The sequence below is a fragment of the Salvelinus fontinalis genome, chromosome 20, assembly GCF_029448725.1.
Source record: "Salvelinus fontinalis isolate EN_2023a chromosome 20, ASM2944872v1, whole genome shotgun sequence".
Taxonomy (NCBI): Eukaryota; Metazoa; Chordata; class Actinopteri; order Salmoniformes; family Salmonidae; genus Salvelinus; species Salvelinus fontinalis.
This window is the reverse complement of record NC_074684.1, coordinates 17,876,428-17,899,457: the sequence shown is the minus strand read 5'-3', so window position 1 is coordinate 17,899,457 and position 23,030 is coordinate 17,876,428. Positions and strand designations below refer to the sequence as shown.

The 23,030-nt window shown below is 41.9% G+C and overlaps 1 protein-coding gene across 1 annotated transcript; it reads left to right on the top strand.

Annotated features, from left to right (window-relative positions):
• Nucleotides 1-19,964: 19,964 nt before the first annotated feature.
• On the top strand, nucleotides 19,965-22,809 carry LOC129817432 (UI-like). Its single transcript, XM_055872666.1, has 2 exons — nucleotides 19,965-20,508; nucleotides 20,930-22,809. The coding sequence occupies exon 2, from the start codon at nucleotides 20,959-20,961 to the stop codon at nucleotides 21,451-21,453; it is 495 nt and encodes a 164-aa protein (XP_055728641.1). The 5' UTR covers nucleotides 19,965-20,508; nucleotides 20,930-20,958; the 3' UTR covers nucleotides 21,454-22,809.
• Nucleotides 22,810-23,030: the final 221 nt, after the last annotated feature.

Sequence of the window (23,030 nt, the reverse complement as noted above, 5' to 3'; positions counted from 1 at the left end):
TTTAGAACAAGTTTGGAGTCACCGTTTTCACAACTCTTTGTCAAAAATGGAAACACACCCCGCAAAGAAACCACACTATTTAGCCTGGAAACACTTTCAGCTGTTGCCTGTATAATTTACATGTCAATGGGTTTCTCTTCATCATCAATCAATCTCGCTCAGTCATATTCATCAATGCATCTCCTAAATCAGATGTTTGCATCCTCTGCTGTAGATTTCCCATACAAGTCGATCTCCGCAGAGACACATGAGGCTGTTTTTAGATTACGCACATATAAATAATGCATGTGTATGTTTGTCCCCCCTCCTGTCTGGGGTTGAGGCGAGGTGATCGATGCCCCCAGGCACAGCCTCTGGGCAGCGGAAGGAAAGGGAACCCGTGACATTTCCAACACATTGGTGGAGACTGCTCCGTCAAACCAGATTGGCACTCCCTGTGTGTGTTAACGGGAGGGCACGCACACACACCGTACACACACATACACACAGGACACTGTGATGTCCCACTGAGGCCTTTCTGGCAATGAAATCAGTTTCCATCCGTCGCTGTGGGAGGTGTCCATAGACTACTCTCTCTTGTGCGCGCTCTCTCTCTCTCACTAATTGATAAATGACACTGTACTCTTGAAGCCTTTCACTCTCTCTACCAGCTCTCTCCCTCCCTCCCCTCTCTCTCTCTGCTCTCCCCTTCTCTCTCTTTCTAGTGAGGAGATATTTACAGAGCATAGAGCTACTGCATGGTTTGACTGTGTGACCGGGGCATGCACACTTCCAGTCAGTCAGTGTGTCAGTCATCCTTACCTGTGGCAGTAAGGTCTCCAAAGACAATGACCTACAGTACTGTACCAGTGTGTTTTAGGATGACTCGGTCAGAACTTTGGGGATGAGTCCAGAGGAGAAAGGTTCAGTGTTTTGTTTTATTACTTGCTACTCTAAATCATGATAACCAGCCCTTGCTAAATCACCTCAATGGATTTGGAGTGATTATACATTTTTAAGATACACATCAGTTAAGTCACACATCTCTTGTGTTGTGAATGTGTAGGCTAATTGGATCTGAGTGCTTTTATAGAACGCATCTATATTATTGGCTGTATTGGTTACATTGGCTTAGTGCCTCTATCTAATGATATTAGCATATTGGTGACAACTAGGGTTGCAAAAAGCCTGTAACTTTTCCAAACATCCCAGGTTTTCCAGAATTCCTGGTTGAGGATGCCTCTTTTTCCCGCTTATTCCCCTGATTTCAGGAATGTTAAAACCAGGATTTCTGAGAAACTTGGGAATTTTGAGTAAGTTGCTGGAATTTGTAACCTTATTGACAAATAATTCAAACCGTAAAACAGTTGTTCACATGAATCTACACAGTGTCACAAAGATATCAGTAATACAATGTACTACAACTGTGTAACATCTTAGCAAGGAGTGGACATGTGTAGAATAGAACAAATGCCCAGTCAACCATTCCTCTGCTACAGTGTAACTACAGTCTAACTAACCAGTTTATGTAGTTTTTATGAATAGTATATTTTCATTTATGATATTTACAGTTGAAGTTGGAAGTTTACATACACTTAGGTTGGAGTCATTAAAACTCATTTTTCAACCACTCCACAAATTTCTTGTTAACAAACTATAGTTTTGGCAAGTCGGTGAGGACATCTACTTTGTGCATGACACAAGTAATTTTTCCAACAATTGTTTAGAGACAGATTATTTCTCTTATAATTCACTGTAAAATCAAAAGAAATCAGACAAGACCTCAGAAAAAATGTTAGACCTCCACAAGTCTGGTTCATCCTTGAGAGCAATTTCCAAATGCCTGAAGGTACCACGTTCATCTGTACAAACAATAGTACGCAAGTATAAACACCATGGGACCACGCAGCCGTCACACCGCTCAGGAAGGAGACGCATTCTGTCTCCTAGAGATGAACGTACTTTGTTGTGAAAAGTGCAAATCAACCCCAGAACAACAACAAAGGACCTTGTGAAGATGCTGGAGGAAACAGGTACAAAAGTATCTATATTCACAGTAAAACGAGTCCTATATCGACATAACCTGAAAGGCCGCTCAGCAAGGAAGAAGCCACTGCTCCAAAACCGCCATGAAAAGGCCAGACTACGGTTTGCAACTGCACATGGTGACGAAGATCATACTTTTTGGAGAAATGTCCTCTGGTCTGATGAAACAAAAATATAACTGTTTGGCCATAATGACCATCGTTATGTTTGGAAGAAAAAGGGGAGCTTGCAAGCCGAAGAACACCATTACAAACGTGAAGCACGGGGGTGGCAGCATTACGTTGTGGGGGTGCTTTGCTGCAGGAGGGACTGGTGCACTTCACAAAATAGATGGCACCAGGAGATAGGAAAATTATGTGGATATATTGAAGCAACATCTCAAGACATCAGTCAGGAAGTTAAAGCTTGGTCGCAAATGGGTCTTCCAAATAGACAATGACCCCAAGCATACATCCAAATTTGTGGCAAAATGGCTTAAGGACAACAAAGTCAAGGTATTTGAGTAGCCATCATAAAGCCCTGACCTCAAACCTATAGAAAATTTGTGGGCAGAACTGAAAAAGCATGTGCGAACAAGGAGCCCTACAAACCCGACTCAGTTACACCATCTCTGTCAGGAGGAATGGGCCAAAAGGCTACTAAATACTATTTGAGTGTATGTAAACTTCTGACCCACTGGGAATGTGATGAAAGAAATAAAAGCTGAAATAAATTGTTCTCTTGTCACGCCCTGGCCTTAGTTATTTTTATTTTCTTTATTATTTTAGTTAGGTCAGGGTGTGACATGGGGGATGTTTGTGTGTTTTTGTCTAGTCGAGGGTGTTTGTAGTGTCTAGGGGGTTTTGGTAGAGTTTATGGGGTTGTGTTCAGTGTAGGTGTCTAGGTATGTCTATGGTTGCCTGAGTGGTTCTCAATCAGAGACAGCTGTTTATCATTGTCTCTGATTGGGAGCCATATTTAAGGCAGCCATAGGCATTAGACGGGTTGTGGGTAATTGTCTATGTGATGTTGCATGTTTGCACTCAGTGTTATAGCAGTCACGTTCATTTTGTATTGTTTGTTAAGTGTTCTTCATTATTAAAAGGAAGAATGTATTCTAATCACGCTGCGCCTTGGTCCTCTCTTTCACCTATAGACGATCGTGACATCTCTCTAGTATTATTCTGACATTTCACATTCTTAAAATAAAGTGATGATCCTAACTGACCTAAGACAGGCCATTTTTACTAGGATTAAATGACAGGAATTGTGAAAAACTGAGTTTAAATGTATTTGGCCAAGGTGTATGTAAACTTCCGACTTCAACTGTATGTATGTCTTACACCCATAGAGATGTATTATAGAATATTGTGTTCTAATTATATTACTATGGCACCCCCATTAAAACAATTATAACAAGACAAGTGGTGTATGGTAAGTGATTCTTTTTAGGTAGATTATGTATGATAATCATCAGTAGTGACATCTGATGTTATCAGTAAAGCAGACGCAGGTGTACAGGGGATTAATGGTGAATGGGGGTTGATGTCTTTGAATGGTCTTCTACTGCTTTTTCTGTCGTTGGCACCGTTGCAGGTTGGCATGTGTCTAAGTACGTTCCCGCTGTGCGCTGGCACAGAGCGGCAGATGACCGCATTCCAATGATCTTCCTGTTACTCTCTTTCTCCACCCCTTCTCTCTCACTTCCTCTAACCTCTCCCTCCCTCTTTTCTCTTCCTCTCTCTCCTCCGGGCACGCTGGTTGGGGTGGGTGATGTCATCTCCCAGCAGGTGCTTGAGAGGCGGGGTCTAGCCAATCACAACGTGACACGGACAGCCAAGATGATGAGGATCGGATTCTTCTTCGTCGTGAGTCCTCCTTCCTCGCTCTTCCTGTCTTTTATCTCACTGTCTCACCTCAAATGACTGGTTAGAGTCAGTGTATCCGTCTTTGCCACACATGCACATTGGGTTGCTCTCTCACACACAAGGGAGAGGTTTGTAGGGAGGGTTCATGTGCTGTCACAAACACTCCATCGGCCAGCTGTTAAAGGGAAACAGCTCTGCGACTGTGCGTCAATAGCAGCCACAAGTAGGTATGAGTAGGTCTCTGAAGGAGTGAGAGAACAGCTGGGCAGCGTGGGCTGGCCACCCAAGGCCAGGCCACAGCACCAAGGCTCCTGGACATGCCACACACAGATGTTCCCTCTGACACACTCCTTCTCACTTCTCAGATGCCTTTGGCAGTGGCACTCCACAGAGAGCTGAGAAACTATGTTGTCGTGACTCACCACAGTGTGCGCATGTGTGTGTGTTTATGTGGCCATCAGCCCAGTCATGGACCACCCTCTGTGTGACATCACTGGACAGAGAAGGGAGAGTGAGTGCAGAGCGTCACCTAGAAATATAATGTTTTTGTTACATAGGCAAAGATGATTTATAATTGTGATCTTCTTATCTTCATTCATTGAATATTCTATTGTTTTTGTTCAGTGCCACTGAGAGGAGACCAACACTGTCTACACAGTTATGTAAAAGTAAAGCTCTAACACAAGATGACTTACAGATCTGAAAGAGGTGCTGTGGTTGACTATGTTTTCTCACATATTTGTTTCTAGAATGTTCCAAAAGCAATAACATTTTTCATGATTATTTCCTGCTGTTACCCAATCAGTTTTTTTAAAGATGAATCTGTGTGAAGGATCCTGATGGTCCTGTTTTCAACCCCAGGGCCCTGTATTAGGTGGATGGTACATGATTCTGGACAAGCTGGTCACTTGGGGGACCAAAAGTGCCTCCATTAATAAAATGCTTGTCACTAAAATGAGAGGGGCATCTGGGTGGCTGCATTTAATATGTTAATTTTCAATAAAAAACTAAAACAACTTCAGTACCACCAGCCATTTGACATGAATAGATAAATGAACATGGTTTATATTACTTTAGATACATTCTCTAATGGGCTGGTCATTATCCCTTGCATGACTCCTTTACTTACAAACCAAATAACAACAAACATTCTAAATATGAATGGACCCCAGGTGAAGGTGCCCTCAGAAGTGCCTGTCACTGTGGTGCCAGCCAGAGCTGAGTGAATAGGTGTAACACACATCAGAGAAATCTATTTCTGCCTGTTCCCACGTTTACCCCTGGAGCGTGAAGCCCCCCTCAGCGCGTGTCAACTAATCCTTGCATTGACAGGTGTGGATACAAGGCCTGCTTGTATAATACGCCGCTAACATGATTTGGGGTCTGTGAATGCACAGGAAGAGAGAGGACAATGAGAGGCGAACGCAGCATGGCCCTCTCCTGGAGGGGGGATTAGTGTACACTCTGAAGGATGCATGCTCTCCTTCCACAGCATTGCTATTTTCACACACAACTTCCACAAAACAGGGATTCCAGGGATAAATTTAGATCTTAAAGACCCATTTCTGTGTCAATGTCCTGTCAATGTTACCATATATAACACATTGTGGAGGGAGGGGGAGTTGATGCTGGTGGTCCCTGTCTAAATTAAGTTAATTAGTAGTTGTACGTCAGGTGGTGAAATTGGCCAAAGCTTTACCTGGGGAGCCCTAACCACAGTGATGAATCTCCCTTTATTACAGTCACTGAGCTGTAAAGCTGGTTCATGTTAAGAAACAGGATCTTCCCAGACTTAGATGATTTTCAGTGATCTGAAAGAAGGGTAGGATTAGCACAGTTGGTACGAGCAGCCCCTGTCTGTATAAAGCAAATGAAATCATGTCCAAAGTTCCTTTCCGTGTCAATCAATGTCTGAGTTGTCAACGTCTATCTAATCCTCCTTTTTTCCTCTGAACATTTGTGTCAATCGTCCCAGTTGGTTAGTGGGATGAAACTTTCATAGAGGCTTTTTATGGCTGCCCACATTGGTCTGTATACAACAATAGCAGGTCCTCCATGTCATTAGCTGGCAGGGTTTTACGAGCACTTCAAAGAAATGAAAAGGAATTTCTCCATCTCTAAATTATACAACAGCTCATTGTGGGGTCCTCAAGTTCGCTGTGATAGGTTATACAATTAAGACATTGGGCTCCCGTGTGGCGCAGCGGTCTAAGGCACTGCATCTCAGGGCTAGAGGCGTCACTACAGACCCTGGTTAGATTCCAGGCTGTATCACAACCAGCCGTGATTGGGAGTCCCGTAGGGCGGCAAACAATTGGCCCGGCATCGTTAGGGTTTGGCCGGGGTAGGCCGTCATTGTAAATAAGAATTTGTTCTTAACTGACTTGCCTAGTTAAATAAAAGTAAAACAAATAATAAAAATAAATAAATAACTGCTACCTCAGTGACCATAATGTTGGTGATTTGATCAATGTTGCATCAAATATCAATAACAATCTACAGGGTGAGGGTCCGTGTTTTAGTAACGCCACAGCAACAGGTAAATTGCCATTTTTACTTCTGTAAATTATATGTATTATGACACCATTTGGCTTTTATGTACAACCCTGTAGAGGTAACAACAAGCTACAGGTGCTCTACTTTCAGGGCCCAACCCGACTCATCATAATCACCACAATTATACAATTTTCTTTTGAAACCTTTTAATAGTGGCCAGTGTGCATCATTATACAGGGGGGCAAACAAGTATTTAGTCAGCCACCAATTGTGCAAGTTCTCCCACTTAAAAAGATGAGAGAGGCCTGTAATTTTCATCATAGGTACACTTCAACTATGACAGACAAAATTAGGAAAAAAAATCCAGAAAATCACATTGTAGGATTTTTAATTAATTTATTTGCAAATTATGGTGGAAAATAAGTATTTGGTCACCTACAAACAAGCAAGATTTCTGGCTCTCACAGACCTGTAACTTCTTCTTGGAGAGGCTCCTCTGTCCTCCACTCGTTACCTGTATTAATGGCACCTGTTTGAACTTGTTATCAGTATAAAAGACACCTGTCCACAACCTCAAACAGTCACACTCCAAACTCCACTATGGCCAAGACCAAAGAGCTGTCAAAGGACACCAGAAACAAAATTGTAGACCTGCACCAGGCTGGGAAGACTGAATCTGCAATAGGTAAGCAGCTTGGTTTGAAGAAATCAACTGTGGGAGCAATTATTAGGAAATGGAAGACATACAAGACCACTGATAATCTCCCTCGATCTGGGGCTCCACGCAAGATCTCACCCTGTGGGGTCAAAATGATCACAAGAACCACACGGGGGGGCCTAGTGAATGACCTGCAGAGAGCTGGGACCAAAGTAACAAAGCCTACCATCAGTAACACACTACGCCGCCAGGGACTCAAATCCTGCAGTGCCAGACGTGTCCCCCTGCTTAAGCCAGTACATGTCCAGGCCCGTCTGAAGTTTGCTAGAGAGCATTTGGATGATCCAGAAGAAGATTGGGAGAATGTCATATGGTCAGATGAAACCAAAATAGAACTTTTTGGTAAAAACTCAACTCGTCGTGTTTGGAGGACAAAGAATGATGAGTTGCATCCAAAGAACACCATACATACTGTGAAGCATGGGGGTGGAAACATCATGCTTTGGGGCTGTTTTTCTGCAAAGGGACCAGGACGACTGATCCGTGTAAAGGAAAGAATGAATGGGGCCATGTATCGTGAGATTTTGAGTGAAAACCTTCTTCCATCAGCAAGGGCATTGAAGATGAAACATGGCTGCATGACAATGATCCCAAACACACCGCCCGGGCAACGAAGGAGTGGCTTCGTAAGAAGCATTTCAAGGTCCTGGAGTGGCCTAGCCAGTCTCCAGATCTCAACCCCATAGAAAATCTTTGGAGGGAGTTGAAAGTCTGTGTTGCCCAGCAACAGCCCCAAAACATCACTGCTCTAGAGGAGATCTGCATGGAGGAATGGGCCAAAATACCAGCAACAGTGTGTGAAAACCTTGTGAAGACTTACAGAAAACGTTTGACCTCTGTCATTGCCAACAAAGGGTATATAACAAAGTATCGAGATAAACTTTTGTTATTGACCAAATACTTATTTTCCACCATAATTTGCAAATAAATTAATTAAAAATCCTACAATGTGATTTTCTGGATTTTTTTTCCTCGTTTTTTCTGTCATAGTTGAAGTGTACCTATGATGAAAATGACAGGCCTCTCTCATCTTTTTAAGTGGGAGAACTTGCACAATTGATGGCTGACTAAATACTTTTTTGCCCCACTGTATGTACGCCCCATGCCCATGCAAAAGAAAGCTCACATTAAAAGCCACTGACTGTTTTTCCCACAAATTTTTCAGACACGTCCACATTTATATCAACATGTATATTCACACACAAAGACAGATAAAACGGTGTTTGTTCTTGTCATGTATCAACAGGTGGGCTTTGCTCCGTGTTTCCTGGGTGCCTTACTGGGGATCTCTAGAACTTTGAATGGACTGACTGTGGAGGAGAACGTTGCCATGCTCAAGAGGGTTAGGCTCATCTCAGCATGACTTTACCCCACAGTTGTCAATTAAACTTACAGTACATTAAACCTCAAAGAATAATATAATAAAAAACATACAGTACCAGTCAAAAGTTGACACCTACTCATTCCAGGGTTTTTCTTTATTTTTACAATTTTCTACATTGTAGAATAATAGTGAAGACATCAAAACTATGAAATAACACATATGGAATCATGTAGTAACCAAAAAAGTGTTAAACAAATGAAAATATATTTTATATTTGAGATTCTTCAAAGTAGCCAACCCTTGCCTTGATGACAGATTTGCACACTCTTGGCATTCTCGCAACCAGCTTCATGAGGTATGAACTGGAATGCATTAAAATTAACAGGTATGCCTTATTAAAAGTACATTTGTGGAATTTCTTTCCTCCTTAATGTGTTTGAGCCAATCAGTTGGGTTGGGGCTCCCGAGTGGTGCAGCGGTCTAAGGCACTGCATCTCAGTGCTAGAGGCGTCCCGTGATTGGGAGTCCCACAGGGTGGCGCACAATTGGCCCAACGTCGTCCAGGTTAGGGTTTGGCCGGGTTAGGCAGTCATTGTAAATAAGAACATGTTCTTAACTGACTTGCCTAGTTAAATAAAGGTTAAATAAAATTAAAGGTAAGGGTAGTATACAGAAGATAGCCCTATTTGGTAAAATACAACGTTCATATTATGGCAAGAAGAGCTCAAATAAGCAAAAATAAATTACAGTCCATCATTACTTTAAGACATTAAGGTCAGTTAATCCGGAAAATGTCAATCCGTTTCTTCAAGTGCAGTCGCAAAAACCATCAAGCATTATGATGAAACTGGCTCTCATGAGGACTGCCACAGGAAAGGAAGACCCAGAGTTACCTCTGCTACAGAGGATAAGTTCATTAGAGTTACCAGCCTCAGAAATTGCAGCCCAAATAAATGCTTCACAGAGTTCAAGTAACAGACACATCTCAACATCAACTGTTCAGAGGAGACTGCGTGAATCAGGCCTTCATGTTCGAATTGCTGCAAAGAAACCACTACTAAAGGACACCAATAAGAAGAAGATACTTGCTCGGGCCAAGAAACACGAGCAATGGACATTAGACCAGTGGAAATCTGTCCTTTGGTCTGATGAGTCCAAATTGTAGATTTTTGGTTCCAACCGCCGTGTCTTTTTAAGATGCAGAATAGGTGAACGGATGATCTCTGCATGTGTGGTTCCCACCGTGAAGCGGGAAGGAGGAGGTGTGATGGTGTGGGGGGGCTTTGCTGGTGACACTGTCTGTGATTTGTTTAGAATTCAAGGCACACCTAACCAGCATGGCTACCACAGCATTCTGCAGTGATACGCCATCCCATCTGGTTTGGGCATAGTGGGACTATCATTTGTTTTTCAGCAGGACAATAACCCAACACACCTCCAGGCTGTGTAAGGACTATTTGACAAAGAAGGAGAGTGATGGAGTGCTGCATCAGATGACCTGGCCTCCACAATCACCTGACCTCAAGGCAACTGAGATGGTTTGGGATGAGTCAGACTGCAGAGTGAAGGAAAAGCAGTCAACAAGTGCTCTGCATATGTGGGAACTCATTCAAGACTGTTGGAAAAAAATTACAGGTGAAGCTGGTTGAGAGAATGCCAAGAGAATGCAAAGCTGTCATCAAGGCAAAGGGTGGGTACTTTGAAGAATCATAGTACTTTATTGGTTACTACATGATTCCATATGCGTTATTTCATAGTTCTACAATGTAGAAAATAGTCTAAATAAAGAAAAACCCTTGAATGAGTAGGTGTGTCCAAACTTTGACTGGTACTGTATATTAAGCATGAGTCACAAATCCAGATATTATAGAAATGTACACATGCTGATTTTTGTCATCTTTAAAAATCAACATGTTGTCTTAAAAGATAAGTGTTTAGCGTTGGCCTTGAAGCCAGTGCCTCCTGTAGTACCCTCTGTAGTACCCTCTGTACTACCTCCTATAGTACCCCCTGTAGTACCCCCTGTAGTACCTCCTGTAGTACATCCTGTAGTACATCCTGTAGGACCTCCTATAGTACCCCCTGTAGTACCCTCTGTAGTACCTCCAGTAGTACCCTCCATAGTACCCCCTATAGTACCTTCCGTAGTACCTCCTGTAGTACCCTCTGTAGTACCTCCTGTAGTACCCTCCATAGTACCCCCTATAGTACCTTCCGTAGTACCTCCTGTAGTACCCTCTGTAGTACCTGTAGGACCCCCTGTAGTTCCTTCTGTAGGACCCCTGTAGTACCCCCTGTAGGACCCCCTTTAGGTCCTTTTGTAAGACCCCTGTCAGACCCCTGTAGTACCCCCTGTAGTACCTCCTGTAGGACCCCTTGTATCACCTCCTGTAGGACCCCCTGTAGGACCCAAACAGAGCTGAGGCGACCTGTGGAACTCTTTCCTCTCCTCCTCTGTGTTCTCCAGGAAGCTAACAGAGTGACCCCCATCTCTGACACAGTTTAATTAGAAGCTATTTCCTCCCATGGAGGGAAGGAGGGTTGAAATAGCGGCGGGTGACTCATGTCTTAGATAAGGGATGTGTGTGTGTAACAGGGGTGTTCGTCCACCGCTCCCTTCCTCTTGCTCGGCGGACCATAAATTATTTATGCAAGGAAGGCACTTGAGCTAAAATGAGGCCGAAAGGGCAGTCACCGAAATGTCAGAAGAGACAGAAAACAAATGGCAAATGTGCTCATTAGGCAAGACTGTGATGTAAAATATATGTGAGGTGAAAGACAATAACATGACCACACCTCCCTCATCTAAAGCCAGGTGGAACGTGGTCTGGTGCCACAGACCGACGTTACTAGTTTGAATGAACATTAGTGACACGTGAGAATGTTGGCAGACACATGCAGCATCATCCTCAGTCCTCAGCCCTGCTCTTCATTAGCTAGTGGCAGTCCGCTCGCATGTCAATCACAACACAAGCCCAGCTATGTCTTCCCTTCGCCTCATTTTATATTGTGGGTCAAGCTTTCCCCCCCGAGACCACTTGGTTATTCATGTGTCTCATTATAACAATCACTCTGATGCTACAGTGCCTCCCTCCTTTATGAGAGGATGAATGAGATAGAGACGTGGTGGTCGGAGACGTCCATTTCGAGAGCTGCCATTCTCCTACACATTCCCTCATTGGTCAGTCACTTCACTCAACGCTGCTGAATGCTGATACTGAAGGTCAAGTGCACACTACCTATTGGGAAAACAAAGATTAGTGCTAACGACGTGTCTGCCTATTAGCGTTTTCATTACGCAACAGTTTGATGCCGTTATGACATTCTAAAGCTCAGTGTGTCATAATTAAGGGAGAAGATGGTGAGCGCTGGGCAAACTGTTGCATGACCACAGGACTGCAGCCTCGTGAGCTCAAATAAGTTGGTTGTCTCTTCAGCCCTAGACCACGAACGAAAGACGTTGCTCTCCAAAGGAGGACGGATTTTGGTGACGTCATCGTGTGTCTCTAACGTTGTATCCCTGCAGTGTTTTAACCCCAGGTGGCCAACGCCTTGTTTGCTAGAAATTAGAAACTGTTACGCCCCAGAAAATCAACAAAGACGGACAACATTTCTGGGAACATTGGCTCATTTTATACATCCAGTCTTGCCCAATAAAGACATTATTACAAAAAAAAGAATGAAATCCAGCCAATCTTGTTGCCTGTTGACCTTTAGCGAGATGGGCCAGGCTAAGTGAGGGTGCAGGCAGTTCCAGATGTCTGGTTGTTTTATATGCCATGTGATGTAGCAGGACAGGGCACTGTCCCACAGTTATTAAATTGAGACTATGGTGTTGAGCTGGTTTTGAGTGTTACCTGTCACTGTCTGTGACTGACTCAGAGGGGGGCCAACGCATACTGTAACCTCTCATAGCCCGAGTGTCAGCCCCTACCCACCTGGTCAGGGTCAGAGGTCAACACAGGTGTGAACTGGAGGTAGACACCCCTGTGAGGGAGGGTTAGTGTCAAAATGTAGATGTTTGTACCAGAAATTCACCATCGTTCCAACATAAAGATCTCTATGTCTCTTATTCTCTGCAGGACTACATGGATGCTTTGATCTCAAATTACTACCTAAGTTCTCCATGTGGAAAGCTTCACATACTTACGGTATGAACCACTCTATGCTTCATCAATGTGTTCCGCTCTTTTTCAGCTATGGCCTCCAGTCGAGATTGCCAATTTCTATTTCATCCCACTGCACCACATGTAAGGCACAGGGATGGTTAGTGACGTCAATGTTATCCTTATGGATTTTCAGTGTAATGTCAATTTATACTCAGAAATATTGATTTATTCATTCAGCTGTGATGCCTGAGGGGACTCTGATGTTAGTACGGAATTATTGTCTTGAAGATTGGCTGTGGTCCAGATTGTAGCTGTTTCCTGGAATTCCTCCTTGTCTTGGAAAGCCAATAATGGATGTTTCAGGTCCCGCCCTACCTCACACATATAGGACTATCAATAAGACTTTTACACTCACAAATCATGTCATAAACTGAATTCAGAAAGCTGTGAATCAATCCCACACTAAGATAGTGGTCAGGAACAAATGGTTAACAAACTCTGAAATACTGCATAGTGGATGATTTTTGTGAAAGTTTGTCACACCAACAGTGCATTTGGAAAGTATTCAGATCCCTTTACTTTTTCCACATTTTGTTATGTTACAGCCTTATTCTAAAATTGATTAAATAAATACGAATTCTCATCAATCCTCACACAATACCTACCTGATCATGACAAAGGGGAAACAGGATTTTAGAAATGTTTGCAAATGTATTAAAAATAAAAACAGAAATACCTTACAGTATATACATAAGTATTCAGACCCTTTTCTATGAGACTCGAAATTGAGCTCAGGTGCATCCTGTTGCCATTGATCATCCTTGAGATGTTTCTTCAACTTCATTGGAGTCCACCTGTGGTAAATTCAATTGATTGGACATGATTTGGAAAGGCACACACCTGTCTATATAATGTCCCACAGTTGACAGTGCATGTCAGAGCAAAGACCAAGCCATGAGGTCAAAAGAATTGTCCGTAGAGCTCCGAGACAGGATTGTGTGGAGGCACAGATCTGGGGAAGGGTACCAAAACATTTCTGCAGCATTGAATGTCCACAAGAACACAGTGGCCTCCATCATTCTTAAATGGAAGAAGTTTGGAACCACCAAGACTCTTCCCAGAGCTGGCCGCCAGGCCAAATTGAGCAATGGGGTGAGAAGGGCCTTAGTCAGGCCGGTGACCAAGAACCCGATGGTCACTCTGACAGAGCTCTAGAGTTCCTCTGTGGAGATGGGAGAACATTCCAGAAGGACAACCATCTCTGCAGCACTGCACCAATCAGTGCTTTATGGTAGAGTGGCCAGATGGAAGCCACTCCTCAGTAAAAGGCACATGACAGCGAGCTTGGAGTTTGCCAAAAGGCACCTAAAGGACTCCCAGACCATGAGAAACAAGATTCTCTGGTCTGATGAAACCAAGCTTTAACTATTTCCCCATCCAACCTGACAGAGCTTGAGAGAATCTGCAGATAAGAATGGGAGAAACTCCCCAAATACAGGTGTGCCAAGCTTGTAGCGTCATACCCAAGAAGACTCAAGGCTGTAATCGCTGCCAAAGGTGCTTCAACACAGTACTGAGTTACGGGTCTGAGTACTTAAGTAAATGTAATATATATATTTATATTTTTATAAATTAGCAAAAATTTCTAAAACCCTGTTTTTGCGTTGTCATTATGGGGTATTGTGTGTAGATTGATGAGCAGGGGAAAACAATTTTTATCAATTTTAGATTAAGGATGTAATATAACAAAATGTGGAAAAGGTCAAGGTGTCACACCCTGATCAGTTTCACCTGTCCTCGTTATTGTCTCCACCCCCTCCAGGTGTCGCTTGTTTTCCCCAGTATATTTATCCCTGTGTTTCCAACCAGTGTGTTTTTCCTGTACTCCTTTTGCTATTCTCTTTTTGCTAGTCTTCCTGGTTTTGACCCCTGCCTGACTCTGGACTACTTTCCAGCCTGCCTGATCACCATGCCTGCCCTGACCTTTATTCTGCCTGCCCTTCGGTACCTTTTGGACTCTGAACTGGTTTTGACCCTTTTGCCTGTCCACGACCATTCTCTTGCCTTACCCTATTGGATTAATAAATATTAAAGACTCCAACCATCTGTCTCCTGTGTCTGCATCTGGGTCTCGCCTTGTGTCACAAGGGGTCTGAATACTTTCCGAATGCACTGTATATGTTAGTATTAATACATTAAAAAGTTGATAGTCAGTCAGAGTGGAGTTGACACATGCATACAATGACTTACTCTGCTGTTAAACAGTACTCATCCAGATAATATTGAGATGTCTGGATGTGTTCTCATTTCAAATGATGACATTACCAGTAATATACTTTTATGTTATTATTTTGTATTATGCTTAAATTGTATAAACTATACTTTTAAACTGTACATGGAATTTCAATATTAAAGACATATATCTAACTTCTGTTTCAAAGATGACGTCATGGGTGGCTTTGCTCCAACTTTGCACCGTTGTTGTTTGGGATAGTTGGGAAATGCTGCTTTGTCTGTCAACAAAATTCTGTCTGCAAACTTCTCCCAACCAAAAAAAGTGTGTTAGAGAATTGTTTGAACCAAACAAACAAATCCATTAGCCTATTTCTGTAAAGATTATTATTATTATTATTATTTCTTATTAAGATTATTTTCTTCAACAAACTATGTATCGACTACATGGGGGGGTGCCTTTGTTTTTCAATGCATAGTCATTATATTCAGTCAGGTGTGAAAGTAGATTTAATTTCTTACCGGTACTGGACACCCAAATGTGCGCAATTTTTTTTGTAATGCTACAAAATTACAGGCTAGCCTATTCTGCTGACACAGACAAACAGATGAATAAAAACGATGTTGCGGGAGACACAAATAGAATATGACATCCATCTAAGCTGGAGGAGGAAATTATTGTCCAAAAACAAACAAAAGTGCCACTGACCCAATAATAAAGACAGTGAATATGCACACTCACCGGGGATATGGCCGATGTTCTCTGCTAGTGCCAATTAAGTTACTGTTCCCTCAATTAAGGTTTGCTAACTAAAATAAAGATTGGAGCTTTTTCATTGTCATCTCTTTACACTCAGTGGTGATTTTAGCATGTAAATCTTCGTGGGGCAAAAAAAATAAAAAATAAAGTGGGATGCCTGCCAAAAAAGCCACTACACAACACAACACAACACTAAACAATAGATTAATTGCACTATAACGGTGACAAACGGTGCCCAGAAACTGTTAGGGCCTACATAAAGCTGCCCCAACAGCAGTCCCAACATCTTACCACTGCTAAACCTGGCTATCAGCGGAAGCTTGTCTGGCAGCGAAACAGTTAATTCAGCTTGCCTTTTAAAAAAACATAGCTGATATGGCTGACTTGCTTAAACAAATGTGGTTTCTAATGAAACTTGAGATGTACCAACTATGGCATAAGGGGACGACAAGCGGATGAGAGGCAATCCGTAATTTCGATTGAGACATTAATGAGCGAGCTAGGACGATCATAGTCAATATAACTATTTCTTTAGCACTTTTGAAATGTACAGCGACAGAATTCAGAACATGGGCCGTTCTTACAGTGTTCTCCCTGTACACCAAGTCAGAACTGTAGGATAAATAAAGGGGGCATATAAGCAGACAATGAAAGCTTTTAAAAAATGTGATGATTACATTTCTCTAAAACAGGTTATAAGCTACATGTGCACCACCAAGTAAGAACAGTAGGTGAAATGAAGAGGGGTAACTAGACACAATTATTAGGGTGAGGCACATGGGCTACTAACAGCTTACTACACAACATACACATAGTATTACTTTCTTAGCTACAGTACACAAATCTCCCTGGCATATTACATAATTTATGCAGCAGCATACAAGACATTTTTGGATCCACCTTGTTGTGCTGTGCTCACTTGAACAGGAAGGTGGCATGGCGGTCCTTCGTGGGCAAATTTTGTCATCAAAGTCTGAAATGCAGTGGATTTAGGGTGCTTTCAAGACAACTGTTAACTCGCAAAAAAACAAGGTAGAATCATGATGACATCATTGATCTTCAGGTCGTAGCTCTAGAAAGAGACCCGAGTTCCCGACTTACAATTCCGTATTTCCCAGTCACTGATTCCTTCCAAACACCTCATTGTTGAATTTACGATTTCCAACTTGTTGTCCAATGTTTATGTCCAATGGCCGATGAGCACCGATACGTTTTATCTATAATTTCTCTTCATTATTTCTCTTCATATGACAAGGATTAACTTCTTGCGACTACAGGGGGTGCTGTTTTCTCATTAGCATAATTGCATTACAGATTAAACGGCTTCCTACTAAATTCTTGCTCGTACAATATGCATATTATTACTATTATTGGATAGAAAACACTCTCTAGTTTCTATAGGCGTTGGAATTTTGTCTCTGAGTGGAACAGAACTCATTCTACAGCAATTTCCCTGACATGGAGTCAGATTTCACACATTTTGGCCCCTGATCTGGAGTCAGTTTAAAGGCCACTGTGAACGCTATCAGGATACGGACACTGCTTACGTCTTCCCCTGGATGCCTTTACGTGATGACGATTTGAATGGTATCGATTGCGCAATCACAGCCACTATAAATGAAAAAAACCTGTAGGTAGGAACTATTTTCCAGCTGCGTCGGGCGCGCGGTGGACACCGACCTGCTCTTTTTCCAAGCATTAGTGTAGCCAGTAATATTTCTCAGGTCATGTTTTTACTCGTTATAGGAGTTAAAAACATCATAAGGTAGTTAATTTAAACCGTTTTATAGCAATTTATATCCGTTTAGTGCGCATTTTGGGACATTTATTTCTGAGACACTTTGAAGCGCCGGGCAGGTTTCCAGTTCATGCCGAACGCAGTTGGCATTTCCACATGGCAAGAGGACAGCTTTCGACCAAAAGACGATTAGACCCAAGAAAGGATTCTTTGCCCAAGATTCTGATGGAAGAACAGCTCAAAGTAGGAACAATTTATTATGATAAATCGTGTTTCTGTCGAAAAATGTTAATCGCTTATGACGCCATCTTGTTAGACGTAGCTTCGCTTGGCGCAAACTGTATTGAAAAGTAAGGATAATTTAAAAAATGTAAATCAGCGATTGTATTAAGAATTAAATAGTCTATCAATCGCTGTCCACCCTATATTTTTTTGTCACGTTTATGAGTAATTATGTATACGACTAGATCACTGTCTAATATGGCGCACGACATTGTCTGACCAGCTGGGCAACTTTTGTCATTGTCTAACCATGATTTTGGTGGCTAAATATGCACATTTTCGAACAAACTGTATATGTATGTTGTAATGTGATGTTACAGGAGTGTCATCTGAAGAATTCTGAGAAGGTTAGTGAAAAAATGAATATATTTTGGCGATGTTTACGTTATCGCTCTCTTTGGCTAGAATCAATGCTCTGGTAACGTTTGCATATGTGGTATGCTAATATAACGATTTATTGTGTTTTCGCTGTAAGACACTTAGAAAATCTGAAATATTGTCTGTATTCACAGGATCTGTGTCTTTCGATTAGTGTATGCTGTGTATTTTTACGAAATGTTTGATGATTAGTAATTAGGTAAACACGTTGCTCTATGTATTTATTCTAGTCCATTTGTGATGGTGGGTGCAATTGTAAACTATGATATCTACCTGAAATATGCACATTTTTCTAACAAAACCTATCCTATACCATAAATATGTTATCAGACTGTCATCTGATGAGGTTTTGTCTTGGTTAGTGGCTATCAATATCTTAGTTTAGCCGAATTGGTGATAGCACCTGATGGAGTAAGAAACTGATGGAGTTAGAAAAGTGGTGTCTTTTGCTAACGTGGTTAGCTAATAGATTTACATATTTTGTCTTCCCTGTAAAACATTTTAAAAATCTGAAATGGTGGCTTTATTCACAAAATCTGTATCTTTCATTAGGTGTCTTGGACTTGTGATTTAATGATATTTAGATGCTACTTTTTAATTGTGACGCTATGCTAGGCTATGCTACTCAGTGTGGGGGGGGTGGGGGGTGCTCCCGGACCCGGGGTAGATACTCATGAAAGGTTAAAAAGGATTTGCCAGTAGATTGTCGACTTGATTCATGACAGCTAGCTAAGATTTTTGAAGTATGATGTTGACATGATCAGTCCAATCAAAGCTACTGTTGATATAACGTGATTTGACGTAATTTTATCTGTGGCCAATGACCTTGAGCCTTCTGGATGGGCACTTCTAATGTAACTCTATGGCAGCACCCAAGAGGCTTGAATTTTCACCCTTAGACTTGGCAGTGACGTACTGTCCCCACAAGTGACAGAACACTGAGCTAATCATGGCACAACTAGAGAACATTGCCAACAGCTATGCTCTTTATTTTCCGCTGGCTGCCCCACCACCACAGAAAGCACTGAGCTAGGCTGAAACACCTGCATTTTGGAGCTGCCTTACTCAGAATGCAAAAAAGAGACCATGTGGCTTTATTAACTCAATTATTATAATATTTTTTACATTGTTTGCAAATTGATATGTGACACGTATAAATGCCAAAATAACATGCAAAACAGGTAAGCCCCCCCCCACCCCCCATATCTTACCTCTTCAATGAAAATCCCATAGGCCTCTACATTATAGACAAGGTATGTGTATGAAAACCATCATCGAACCAGTTTTTTTTTTTTCATTTACATTTTCCACGAAAACCAAGGTATGAATACTGTCGTGTGCATGTTTTGTTAAACATCTGTATAATTACTTTTTTAGGGATTCACAGACTTCACTCTCGCTACACCTCTGATGAATATAACAGGAAACCTGTTCTATCACCGTGCACTGCAAAATCATTCTGGCTATCGATACGGAGAACATCAACACATTAACATCAACATGCTAGAGGATATACCAATTGGACTTGGGGCTCTGCTGGGAGTTTACCTCAAATTTTGATTTTTTAATTCTGCTTTGCCACTAAAATCATAATAAACACTGACAACTAAAATGTTGTGTTATTGTTGTGCATATTATTAATAATATTAATAGGGGGGGGGGGGGTAGTTCAGATATTAACCCCAAAAGGTTATTCAAAAGGTTATTCGAGGATCCATTTAAAGGGGTTCTTTGTAGAACTCATAGGGGTTCCCCCACAGTTTCAATTTGAAGAACTCCTAAAGGATACTCCAGGAACCTTTTATTTCTAAAGTGTACCGGACCGTACCGCCTTACTTTCACCCCTGTATTGAGTGCAATATATACTTCTTGCGGGTTTTATCAGCTAAATATGACTATTTTATATTTTCTGTCGTTTTAAGAATCCACTTGCATCCCGTGCATTACAAGCGGAAACCTTTTCAGCACCATGGACAGGTTTCTCTGGGCCCTCTGCACGTTTCCCCACTGTGCGCTTCTGCTCTGCCTCGCCAAGATGTTAAACCATGCATAAAGGTATCACGACAACAGCTCATCGTTTCTAGACTACTTTATTCAGAGACCAGATTCATAGTAGCATTGTGCAGATTTACACCTTAACGAATCACTTAGTTTTAACGTCCACAATAGTTTTGTTTTTAGTAAGTAAATGTTGTGTTTTTTTGCGGTGTTCTGTCATTCCAGTTTCACTAGAGGCATAGCAACACCTTGTGAAACAATAACTGGTTTTGCCTTGTGGACTTAATTAGGGCTAATGTGACAGGTTGAGGTAGATCACTTAAGAGTTGAATATCAGACACTGTCATGCCTTTTCTATCCAGTAGACCTTGGTCAACAGCATCAGCTGTGAGCTGTCCTCCAAAACACTTGCCTTCACTTAAAACGGAGTCGCCTCATTTACAAGCAGTTTATGCACTTGCACTGACGTCAATGGAGCTATCTTGGATGTATATAACAGTTCAGACAGAGGCGGTCTACTACAATCGCCATTTAGCGGGACTTTTCATACCGGGTTCTCCATTGACACTTTTCTAGACTTTCAGCACCAGGAGGCAATCAAGTAAGTGGTTCATTTCGCTTTCTTTTGTTGCACATTTTTAGTTTGAGGTGCTGAGAGCTCTGGTGTTGAGTTGAAGGACACAGGTATTAGTTGGTCATTTTTGTATCATGAAAACAATGATTAGGTTAATGTATTTATTTACAAAGCTAAAGAAACCTGTGCATGCTTGTTTCAGTAACGATTTATGTATATTGTGTGCCAATTAACCTCGTCTATAATCTACTTTGTGTTTTGCAAGTTTCAATAGGCTACAATAGCCTACTGTTGTTTTTTACTGTTTAAGTTTGCCTTTAAGCATTTAGTAAGAATGAGCCTATTTCTATTTGCGTTAGACACAATAGCCACATAAGTGCAATTTGAAGTTTTAGCGTACTGAGTTCAGTGCTTGTTCCTAATATTTTTACACCTCTCTCCATAACAGGGCACCGTTTTGTTCGTCTGTTCAGCACTATGAAGCCAGTCCCCCTGGTCCTGCTCCTTGCCACTGTTCTCCTCACCTCTCACATCCCCCCCAGTGTTAGTCGACCACAGGACCTGGCCATGTTCGACGGCCACGGCTACAAGAGTCAGCTGGACGAGGTGTTCCAGAAGGCTGGCGACGCAGTTTCCTACCTTATCAAAGAAAATATACTGCGTTATTTGCAGAGAAATCCCCGGTTGCAAACAGGTTTCCCGCCACAGTTTCCCTTTGAGGTGACGCCCCTGGGCTCGAGGGGTCTTGGTCACCTGGCGCGCAGTTTGCCGCCCTTTGAGCAGCAGCGCGCGCCTGGGGAGGTTAACAGCCTGGAAGACTTCGTGGAGTTGACCAAGAGAAACGATGACCCGCCGATCTCCATCGACCTCACTTTCCACCTGCTGAGAAATATGATCGAAATGGCGCGGATCGAGAGCCAGAAGGAGCAAGCAGAGTTGAACCGCAAGTATCTAGATGAAGTTGGAAAGTGATACCAAGTGTAATCTACAAGGGAGAAAATATCTCAAGTTTAAAAAAAGCCCCTGGCACTCTCCCACGAAATAGTTTCGATTTTTCTTTGCATTTAACCTTTGGTTTCTCTGTCATCCCTCAACCTGTGCGTAAAAGGAACTTACCCACCTATCCAAAAAGCCTTTCAAAATCAACGGACTACCAGTCCACCAAGACCCCAGCTACAGTGTACTCATAGTGGACGACTGGAATACTATTCTTTGAGATATGGAATAGTGTGTGAATACTTCGCATTTCACTCCTCTATTCTCACCTTTGGATGTCCGGAACATTGTAGTAGGCCTACAACAATAATATTGTCAGAATCAAATCGGGTTATAAGTTGCCCTAATGTGGAATAAGTGCAACATGTTTATTAGTCAAAGTAGGGACCAAACTAAGATTTGATGTCAACAGTAGCATAAATGGTTACTACAAAGTTAATAACAACGACAGATACTAATCATTACACTGAAGTTTCCAGCAATAAATATCAAAATGTTGACAAACGCTATAGCCCTATAACACATTACCAAAGGAAAATGATGCTGTGTAAATTGATATTGGCTATCCTCTTATGATCTTTAAATGTCAGTTGTTCGATGGCAGGTAGCCGAGTGGTTAAGAGGTCACTGGTTTGAATCCCTGAGCCGACTAGGTGAAAAATCTGTTGATGTGCCCTTGAGCAAGGCACTTAACCCTAATTGCTCCTGTAAGTCGCTCAGGATAAGAGAATCTGCTAAATGACTAAACTGTAAAATGTTGATTATAACTATATTTACATTATGCCACATATTTTGTTTATGGTGATTATCAATTTGCCCTTGTTTTGTTAGCTCACTTGTCAGACAGCCATCCAGCCAGCATCCCAAGGGGTGCACATTTCTGTTTTTGCCCTGCACTACAAAGCTGATTCAAATGATCAAAGCTTGATGATGAGTTAATTATTTAAATCAGCTGTGTAGTGTTAGGGCAAAAACCAAAACGTGCAACCCTTGGGGTCCTCAGGACCAAGTTTGGGAAATGCTGAGGTATGGGGTCTGCCAGTAGCCAAGCTTTTTTGTGATACAACTAATATCCAATTTTATCTGGGACTAGGTGAACATATCCTACACTTTACCCCCCCACTGTTCTTATTATATGTTAGTCTGAGTGAACTGTCCACTGTAGTACAGCATGCTTACCTTAAAGAACAAAAAAATGAAATGCTTAATTTTATGTTGACTGCTTTGTCAAACCCTAATCATCTGGACATATCTTATGATCCCATGGTTTAGCAGTAAAGAAAAGCTTTTTTGCCATTTATATTTTGTAATAAAAAAGTTCTGAAAAAATTATATTGACTCTGTCATAGTCTCTTACAGTAGTGAATGTAGTAAAGGAAAATATTCTGCTGACTTGTAAGACGTTATAGTCATGTCCTCTCTGACTACCAAAATAGTTTATTCCTACGTCTGTAAACAGATGCTGCTGAGGTTTCTCTTGCCCATTCAAATACAAAACCTGAGTAGTAAACTATGGCTGAACACTCATTGCAAACCTCTATGGCCTAACATTC

Coding starts and splice junctions, on each gene's coding strand:
- LOC129817432 (XM_055872666.1), top strand. CDS start 20,959: ATGAAGCCAGTCCCCCTGGTCCTGCTCCTTGCCACTGTTCTCCTCACC.